The sequence below is a fragment of the Mercenaria mercenaria genome, chromosome 18 (genome assembly GCF_021730395.1).
Source record: "Mercenaria mercenaria strain notata chromosome 18, MADL_Memer_1, whole genome shotgun sequence".
In the NCBI taxonomy this organism is placed as follows: domain Eukaryota; kingdom Metazoa; phylum Mollusca; class Bivalvia; order Venerida; family Veneridae; genus Mercenaria; species Mercenaria mercenaria.
The window spans coordinates 46,931,328-46,942,200 of NC_069378.1; the positions used below are offsets into that span (position 1 = coordinate 46,931,328).

Below are 10,873 nucleotides of genomic sequence, written 5' to 3' on the forward strand. Positions count from 1 at the left end.
ATTGTGGTTGTCAATATTAGATGTTGTTTACCTTAACTAGAAAAAACGTTACGTTTCGCGTGAGAAACTTTGAACTATTTGCAATGTGTGGGTAGATGCATTTATCAAAAACCTGTCAAAATGCGGATGCAGAAGTCATGGATTAAATTAAACATTGACGAATATTTCAACAAGACAACAACAAAAAACTAGTATACCCTTAATGTGTGATTTTTTGCCTATGCAATGAAAGGATATAAGGATATTAAATAAACCAATAAATAAATAAATATTGATAATAACAGCTTTGCACACGGTTCGAATACGAGATTTGTTCACAAGTGTAGCAGTTGTAATTAGGTAAGGGTTTAGATGCAGTTACCCTAACAGACACATTGATAGGTCCCTTTGACGATACACAATATGCCCAGTTGCACAATAAAATATATCTTAGAATGCCAAAGTGTTTCAGTGACAAAAATATATTATAACTATATATCTACTGCTACTGTTGATTTAAAGTTGTGTCCTGGGCTGTATTGTATAGAGCAAGTCACATAACTCTGATGTTTTAACATTGTATGTCTGGCATAATTCAATTTAATATTCCCCGCCGAAGGCGAATGGACATAGTTTTGTCGTCGTCCGTCCGTCCGGAGCCATATCTAGGAAGTGGTTCTAAATATTTTAATAAAACTTCATCTGCATGTTTATCATTATAAGGAAATGTGGCCTGTAAAGTTTCAGTCAGATTGCCCAAGTAATACAAGAGTTATGATACTTTGTAGTTTCTAGTGTTAACTATATAGGGTACTATAAATATGGCCATTTCTGCTTCATAACTTGTGACAGATTTGACCTAGAACTATGAAACTTAAACTGAATTAATTTAGATCACCATAATGTGGTAGTGCACACATATTTTCGTCAGGATTTCTTTAGAAACTTCAGAGTTATTGCCCTCTAATTGTTTAAAAATCCACATATTTGTACATAACAAACTAACCAGTTGGTAGAATTTCATTAAACTTCTTTCATCTTTTTCCATGATCATTTATTATCAACACGTGTAGTTGTGTACCCACACCTGATCACCCCCTAGTTACACACCCTCCCCCTCCCCATACCACCACCCCACATTTATTCCATTTTCTTAATGTTAAACTTTCCATGAATATTTATCAACATTCAAAGTTGTACATTTACCCCCACCAAGTCAATTACGCAATGTTATAAAAACAATAAAAATGTACATTTCTAACAGGGATCTAACTCTATGTAATGGGTTTTGGTGCCTTGAATAATCTATTACAGAATAAAGAAAAGCATAAAATGATGTATAAAATGTTACTTAAATGTTATCAACCACCTTTAAAGAATAAAAACCTGTTGCTTATTAAATAATATTACCTTATAGTAGAGCCGTGTAACTTCCTCCTTTTGATCAACTTTAACTTACGTGCGTGTTAGTTTAACAGAACAAAGAAAACTGTGTGTTATTTGTTGTTTTAATTCAGTGTTTATTTCCATATATTTAAGTTGAATATCATGTACATAAAGTAGAGACTTTTGATTTTGATAATGTGCATGTATCAAACGGAATAAAACGTGTGACTGATTTCTTAGATAAATTTGACACCGATGGCTGGATGTGATATATCGGTGCAAAAACGGGTCCTGTTGGTTTGTATTTCATTGTTCTTTAAGTTTCAGAAACTAATCATCGTTCTTGGCATTTTATAGGTACGATATACCTGATATTCTTATTTATTTATATTGTTGATATCTCCTTTAAAATATTCAAGGCTAAACTTTAAAAAATGGACGTATGCATTCGAATTATAACTATTGTTTGAACAATATGTTTAAGATTTATGATTTTCATGTTTTAAATAGTATATCACATATCTGCACCAATGTTATTGAAGAATATCATTTCGTTCCTAGTGTCACCTTTGGTAATAGTTTTATAAAGTGTTGCTGGCATGTAGTACCACCAGGCTTTTGCAATGTTTCTGCTATCTAACTTAAACCCTGAGCATGAAGGGAAAGTGACAACAGCTCGTTCTTTGTCTCATTTGCTTTAAAATAAGGATCAAACTGCTACGTTTAAGTAAACAGCCTACAAGTTCAGAATCATATTACAAGATTCAAGTGTTAAATTTTGTATTAATGCATATATCCATGTTGTACATTCATAGCAACGGTTATAATTTAATTATTAGATAATAGACAAATGTCCATAATCGTATAATATAACATGAAAGTATCTATAGAGTTGTCTATAAACAGCTGCTTGTCCTGATATTTGATTTATAGATTACAGGACGCAGATGGTGTGCATAGTGTTGATGTTATTTGTTTAGCCTATTGTTTCACATGGGAAATTATACTCATACAATTCATGTTTTGAGTATCAAAATTCAGCCTACAAAGCATATATAATATATTTTATAGAAAATTATTTTTTGATGTTATACAGCTTTTCTATGTTTCAGCGATTTTGAGAAAATGTATAATGTACGAAAATCAAATACCTCAAGGCTCATATTATCAATAATAGTTATTACATGTAAAAACCGTAAATGGTATTAGTTAAAAATGAAAAATGAAAATAAAAATGAAACATCAAGATCAATTTCGACTAAGTACAATATGCAGTTGATATACTTTAAATGGATAGAATATGACAAAACTGCATGTGTTTTCCACGAATAAAATGTCTTGTTCGAAATAGAAAGAACCTTACGATATCCGAACTTTGATATGGTGTTCATTACTTAATTAAGTTTAAATATTATATTACTAGCGAGAAAAAAGCTCCAACAACAAGTTTTACGTAATGGAATTCTTTCGAAGACAAGTTCTACACTATTCTTCTTGAAATCCTTCGATGAATTTTGTTTATTTATATACCTCCTCAACCTTCAAATATGTATATGTCACAGGGTTTGTTTTAAAATAAAACAATGCTATAGCTGTAAAATTTCATTGAAATATGCAAACTTTCCTTTTAATAGGAGATGTTATTTGTCGTCAGTTCGCATTGGGTTTATATAACCTATAAAACGCGCCAGCATTACATTTTCTTTGTGCATCTTCCAACATATAACCCGAGTGTTGTCATACAATGTAGCTTGAAAATATCGCTGAACACGTGCATTTATATCCATTTTAAACTGATGTTATTTTGTAACCTTAAGAAGAAAAAATATGCAAGAATTTATAATAACAGTTTAAAGCCGTGCCCTGTTGGATAGTAATAAATTGTTTTGATTAGAGCTGAATTGAAAATTAAAAACAACATGCGCTCTTTTTCAAATTACAGAAATGATAAAACTTTCACCGTTTGCTATCAGATACTCATTCGCTGTAACATTTTTGTAATATAAACTAATTTTGTGTAGTTACATATATGTAAAAATACCTAATCATAATTGGCATCACTGTAATAGAGACAGGAGTCTATCAATTTTCAGACCACAAGTCAGTCACTAGGTCAAATTAGTGAGCTTTACTTCAAATTGACGCTACCTACTTACTGTTAATCAAGATGAACTATGTGATCTTTTCATGCATGAAGTCCGTGCAAATCATTTAATTAGAACAATGATTTAATATACTACACATATGGGGCTAATTATATCCTATCGGGAATTTCGTATTAAGCAAAAAGAAACAATTTATAAAATGTTTTTCAATGAATTTTTGGAATATTAGTGTGTGATGCATTTGAATATTCTACAATAAAAATATCAAACTTTATTTGATATATTCTTCGCTAGTAGGATAATTTAGTCCAGATAATGTGCTAACTCGAAATTAACCCTGGACTCCTATGTGCATATTTATTTGATGTTGATGAAGTATATGTATGCCCAAGGCTTTCATTAACTGCAGAAGGAGTAGAATGGGTACACAATGCACATATACTGTTGAAATAATATTAAGTCCAAATAGGGATATAACTCAAGACAAAATATATCAGAAATGGAACCTTCAACGATAAGTGCATGTCCACAGTTGATGATGTATACAAAGTTTCATTTGAATCATTGGTTTTCTTTCTCTTTATACATTAACTAATCTCAAATTGCTAACATTACTTTTATTTGTATCTTTATATATAAATAATACAAGCATTTTATTAGCACCTTCATATATGTAAATACTGTGTTGAATGAAATTTTCATTTTTATTTCATATAATGTACAAGACATTACAAAAGCTACATAACTTTGCTACAATCATTTAAAGTCAATTTAATTGATAGCATTCACACTTTTTATTAAATAAGATTATATCAGGTTGATATCAAGTTCGATAAGGGATATGGTCTGTTATCTTGTAACGGAACATATTAGCTATTGCTTGGGCTAGCAGCTGAATTTATACATGTATATTTTGCAGACCTCTAAGTGATTAGGTCTTACAAGAAACCATTTCCTGGAATGTTATGTATATACTTTTAATCATCAACATTTTGAAATTATTACATGTTTTTGTATGTACAGTCATGACACTTAGTAGATACCATTTACTTGCTTGGGCCGGTAATTGGATAATTCATGAGGTCAAACTTATATATTGCTTACGAGTAACAGTCTCCAAAATAATACATCATTTGTTTCATGGCAAACATTTATTCAGTAAATTAGCCCTTGCATTAATTTTACATTTAGGTGTAACCATATCAATATATTTCATTGAATCGGTCAAGTTTTAATAATTAGGTTTACGTGCAATAAGTATGTCTATTTATTGCGCTTTATTCCCTAGTCACTTTGTTAAATATACTTCCTGTTTTGTAACAATACTTTAAATTTTATACATATATATGTTTTGTGTCGTACGTGTACGGCATAAAATGTTTACATTACAATGATGACATAGCACATTATATCGAGGGCTTGGCGCAAAACTATTGTATCTTGTTCTTTATTTATATACACTTACAATAGTTTTGCACCAAGCCCTCGTTATACTATGGCCTTTTATATTTTCTTCTTCTGTAATCATAGGAATAAACACTGTATAGGGCGTTTGTTATGCCATTTGTATATAAGAGATTTAGTTAATGTATATTATACACGTATTTGTTGTAATGGGTGCCTCTCTCACTTCCACCGTTTTCGGTAATTCCGTAGAAAATGTGGGGAGACAGTTCTCTTTCAAGTCCTATCTTTTTGGCCATTTCTAAAGAAACCTCCACATCTTATTTACATTATTTACTTTTATAAGTTTATTTTGCTTTCTTTCATACAATGAACATAATTTATGTTATATGTTTTTCTACTTTTCTGAATAAACAAGTTCATTTCTTGACTATTTAACCACATTTTATGTTTGTTGATTTCACCTATAACTGGCAATAAATATCAATACACACTTTGTATTGACATGTTTTGTAACTTCAACTTCAAACTCATTTTGTGTAGTAACGTATATTTCAAATTACCTTAACAAACACACACAAGAATTATATCAATTTTCAGACCACCAATCAGCCCTAGTATCTATCAGTGAGCTTAGATCAAATTGACGCTACCTATTTACGGTTAATATAGATGAAATAATTGATCTTCTCATCTGTGAGGTACGTGAAAAGCATTTAAACAGAGTAAGGACTTAATACACTACACAAATGAACATGTAGCCTAAACTAAAGATTTAGACAGGATATAAAGTCAAACAAATAATAACAACCATGAAATGTTTGAATGATCTGTAGAAATATTAGTGTGTATATATCTGATTATTTTGCATAAGAAATATACAAATATATTTTCGGTGGTAGGACACAATTTAGTCCAGATATTGTGCTAACTCGAAACAAATCCGGACTGATATACGTATGTTCACGATGTTGATGAAGAAAATTTATTCCAATTTTCATTAACCGTGGGAGAAGTTGCATGGGTCACGGTGTACAGACACTGTTGAAAGGATATAAAATCCCAGAAGAGATATAACTGAAAAAGGAGTAATCAGATATTGAACAATCTATGACAAGCGCATGTCCGCTGTTAATGATGTATACTTTGTCAACGTTTCATTTGAATCATATTGAAACTGTAGGAAGCGTTGAGTACACACGGTACAAATTATATTATAATATTCTAAATTTTAACAAAAAGGCATTATCCAAACATTTTTTACTAACGTCCCATCAATATCAGCATGTCCAATTAATGGTAATAATATACACCAAGTATCTTTTTTAAGTGAAAGGAAAACAAGTATGAGGAATGTGATACGTATTTGTAGTATTGTAAAGTCCACAAAGGGGAATAACACTTGTACAAATAATTTGACACAATGTTCCCGAAATTATGTTCATGGCCATCTCATATACATGTAAATGCATTGGCACTACAGTCACGAACTCCACTGTATATGTCACATATCTAAGTTAAAAAAAAAAACAACGAAATAATCATTGAGCAAAAGAGTTGAATTGATTAAGAAGACAATTTCTAATATCCTCTTCTCTCCATATACTGTTTATAAAATTACATGCAACATGTAATAAAAGAATGGCATATAACGTTTGCCCTAGCCTATTTTCAACTCCTTACCGAAATTATGTACTTTTGCATGTCCTTTTTTTGAATTTTGAAGCAACCCGTCCGCTGTACTTTTCCGCTGCAGTTTCTTTTCGTTGTAGGACTACATTCCGATGCAATGATCTCTGGCTGTGATTGGGATCTCTGTGCTTCCTGGAATTTACCATCGCCTTTCAGTTGTTTTATGCCCCGAAGGTGGGCATATTAAAATGCACCGTCCGTTCTTGTTTGTGTGTGTGTGTGTTTGTTTCCTTGCGTGTAAATTGTTGTCCGGACTGTATCTCGGCCATGAATGAAGGGAATTTGAAATGACTTTGCATAAATGTTTATCATAATGTGACAATGTGTCATGCTCATGACCCTGACCCCTAGTTCCAAGGTCAATGACACACTCAAAGGTTAACAGTGTCTGTTTCGTGTCCTGTTCATAACATTCCCATTCATGAAGGGTTTTTAAAATAACATGGCATAAATGGTCCCCATAATTAGACCACGTGTCATGCGTAAGATCAAAATCCCTACCTCCAATGTCAAGGTCACACTTAGAAGTAAACTTTTAACATGGTCTGTTTCTTCTCTGAGCCATATATCAAGGGATTTAAAAATAATAATAAAATGTTAACACTATTGAGGAGTTTAGCGCTAATGACCCTGATCTCTCAGGTCAAGTTCAAGGTCACAAAATGGTTCATATCTAAATTGCCCTGACGTATTTTTCACAGACAACTGTAGCATTCTTAGTTAACTCTTGTTCTAAATGACTACACAATGATGTATAAGTAAACGCAATGGGATAACATACATTAAAACCGGAAGTTTATATTATAACTTGATGTAACTAGATATGACATTTAATTGTAATTGCAGCCCAACACAAACACATTTACTTTATATATCAAGAAGGTTATTTGCAATAAGATATGCAAATATTCAGGTTGGCCAACCCTCGTGGCTTTTTGATATTGTAAACACTCGGAAAATCGCTAGATATATGTATCATTTTGGTTTGTAATTTTCCTGTTACTCAATAGATTTTAATAAAGTAAGAAGTATCGAGTACAGAAAACCGAGTGCTTTCCTCCTTAGAAACGCTATGCCACTCTTAAATACTGTCTGCAAACACTTGGTCTGAGAAACAAATAATTGTGCAAACTGCATAAGACAAGTGTCTTGAATTTCTAGTTAACACATTATGGACGCTTTTTATTTTATCAAAGTATGTCAAGTATTGATTGGTGATCTCGTGGATAAGTTGTCGGCCGCTCAGTCCAGGGCTCGTGGGTTCGAGCCCCTTTGGGGTCACGTCCATGATTTCTCATATGATACCAGTACTATTTTTTTTCCAGGAAGCTGACCTGTGAGTGGTTATAATAAACTTCACAATCGAGTTAAAACAAATTGATATAAATTAAGTAATAAGAAAATCATAGACCACTCTGTTTTGCTATGAAGATATCTAATTACAGAAAAAAAATGTAAACGATAAGCATTTGAAACCCAATTAATGAAAGAACATAAACATATTTTATCAACGGACAAAGTTAAAATGAATGAAAGAAATTATGAAAAATTTAAAATATTGTTTGTGATCAATTTACGAAAGAATTAAACTTATATGAGTGACTACAGTCGTGATTAAAATGTTGCAGTTGTTTCTTTTATATAAACAAAAAAGGCAACCGTGCTTCCATTTTCTGTACTGATTGACGATATCATTATACTCATTTTAATCTCTGGTAAGTCTTTCCTTAGGCAAATATTTTGACAATGTATTTTGTACGTCAAAGATTCTTTTCAGCCTAGACAAGCATATGAAATTCAGTTAGTTTAAAATGTATAGTATATTTCACAGGATGTAATGAGATTTGCATTTTATAAACAGATTTTCTAATTAAACCAAATTGTCTTTATTCAGGTATTGGCAGGTTTGTCCGTGTTCGTGGTATTTCTGCTATTTATCATACTGGACATAGGTGTAACCGGAAACGGAAATCACTTCATTAGAAAACAGCAAGATTCTGCCATACAACAATTTGAACATAGTGTCTGGAACCAACATCTTAGAAATGACATAGATTATAATGGTGGTCGTTTGTTGACAGAGGACAATGTAGAGATTCTAAAACCTCTAAGTGTAGAACACTGTCAAAGTCAGAGGTTTTTGGTTTACAATGCGATTCCTCAAGCTATTGTGGAGGTTGGGCTGACCGTCAGAAGGGCATTGTGTCATCTTTTTCTCCTGGCATGTTAACAATAGGACTTTTATCGTCGATATGACAAGTCCCTGCAAGCTTAAGAAGTTTCTGCTGCCAATATTTACAATTGGTCAATGTGTACTGCTTTTCTGGAGACTGTCTCGAAGAAAAATTTCAGTTACTTTAAATATGTATATGGAAATACAAGAAAGAAATTCGTCAATCAAATCAAAAGTTTTAATTTTGACAAAAACTGGACAAAAAGAGTAGTAATTTTACGATTTAATGCAAATACAATCAATGGAATAAGACAACACAAACAAGCTAAAACACGACTGAAATGGTTGATGAATGTAACAAATGCAGAAGCAATGCATTTAGTGCTGCACACTCTGTTTAAACCAAACCAAAGAATATTGAAGGATGCCGTACAATTCTATGATAATCGAATACTAGGAAGGCATTTAGTATGTAGCCATATTCGAATTGGGAAAAATCCAAGTATTCCGGCAGATAATACACGTGCAAGAAAACCAAATGAGACTGTGATATTTGAGTTTTTGGATAGGTACGATGATGACCGGAAACATGCCATTTACATTGCTTCTGATTCAGACGATATAAAAAGACATGCTGAGATCAGATTTAAATCATTTGTTAATATAAATCGAACAATTGTTCATATTGATCGGCTAGGGAAGTTAAGGCCTTTTACTAAGGAAGCTTGTAAAGGATTTTATTCAGTACTTTTTGAACAACTTATCCTCACACTGTGTGACACACTTGTTTTGACACCTAGTGGCTTTGGAACCACGGCGGCGTATTTAAGAGGCGTTTCTCACAATCTATATATGTTTCAACCGGAAACACAAAGAATACTAAAATTAAATGTAACTTTCTAAACAATTTAATTTTCGTTTAAAATGGTAATTTTCCATAGAGGGGACAAAATATCAGATATAAAGTTAAAATCATAACATCGTTGATGTTCCTATCATATACTTATCATATACTTCTTGTTATTCTTGCAGCTTTCTGTAGTAAGATTGTTCGATCGATATAACATTTTAATTGTAAATATATAAAGTTAAAAATGTCCGTCTTATCTAGATGCTTATACAACTTATCGTTAGTTTCAGATATTCACCTGAAAGTATTGGTACATTTTTGTGATATATTTGTCAAAGGTCAAAGTTAAAGGGATCACTTTGACATCCAACATTTTTATATCTACTATAGTGTGTTGCTGCTGCATGTGTTTTAATAACGCTAATCCAAATCTCTCACCCAATAGCCTCATATCAACCGATCTTCTCCGCCTCTGTATAATTATCATTAGTGTTATCAATTGAGCCGTGCCATGGGAAAACCAACATAGTGGGTTTGCGATCAGTATGGATCCAGACAAGCCTGCGCATCCGCGCAGTTTAGTCAGGCTCCATGCTGTTCGCTTTTAAAGGCTGCTGCAATTAGATAAACCATTAGCGAACAGCATGGATCCTAACCAGACTGCGCAGATGCGCAGATTCATGCTGGTCGCAAACCCACTATGTTGGTTTTCCCATGGCATGGCTCAATTTCACTTCAATATGTGATATTTTATTACAGTATTCTTTAATGAAACCAAGTAACTCGAACTCCAGGGATGCTATGCTTAGGCGATTTACTATAACGTGTCATATCCCTGCGTTACAGACACACTCTGTGCCGTTGAATAAAAAAGACAAAAAAATGTACCAGTAAAGATCGTCCTATCATATGGCGAATGCAATAAAGCATGTTCTCTTATCTAAACCTGTACTAAACCTGTATTTCCTGACAGCCCGGAATGAAATAAAATTAAGTGGTAATTATGTCACTAGCTGGACTACATCAAAATTAACTTTTGACAATATAAACCGTTTTCTGAACAACATTAGTGTCACTCTGTTTTTCATGCCACTATCAAAACCGTTTTACCTCTTTACAAGGTAAAAGACCAACAATTCAAAACTATGAACAGGGAACATACTAGCACTAAAGTAATCGTAATATGGGTATAAGGTATTGTTTAGGTCGTTCAGATCACATGATTGCTTTAAGTTATCAGCCTAATGACGAATCATTATCTCTTATCAAGTGTTAAGTTATTGT

The 10,873-nt window shown here is 32.5% G+C and overlaps 1 protein-coding gene across 1 annotated transcript; it reads left to right on the top strand.

Moving 5' to 3' along the window:
• The first annotated feature begins 1,596 nt into the window (after positions 1-1,596).
• Positions 1,597-8,796, top strand: LOC123539101 (uncharacterized). The gene is made up of 2 exons (XM_053529821.1): positions 1,597-1,662; positions 8,461-8,796. The coding sequence occupies exons 1-2, from the start codon at positions 1,621-1,623 to the stop codon at positions 8,794-8,796; spliced, it is 378 nt and encodes a 125-aa protein (XP_053385796.1). The 5' UTR covers positions 1,597-1,620.
• Positions 8,797-10,873: the final 2,077 nt, after the last annotated feature.

Coding starts and splice junctions, on each gene's coding strand:
- LOC123539101 (XM_053529821.1), top strand. CDS start 1,621: ATGGCTGGATGTGATATATCGGTGCAAAAACGGGTCCTGTTG. Junction 1,663..8,460: donor TGCAAAAACGGGTCCTGTTG/GTTTGTATTTCA, acceptor GTCTTTATTCAG/GTATTGGCAGGTTTGTCCGT.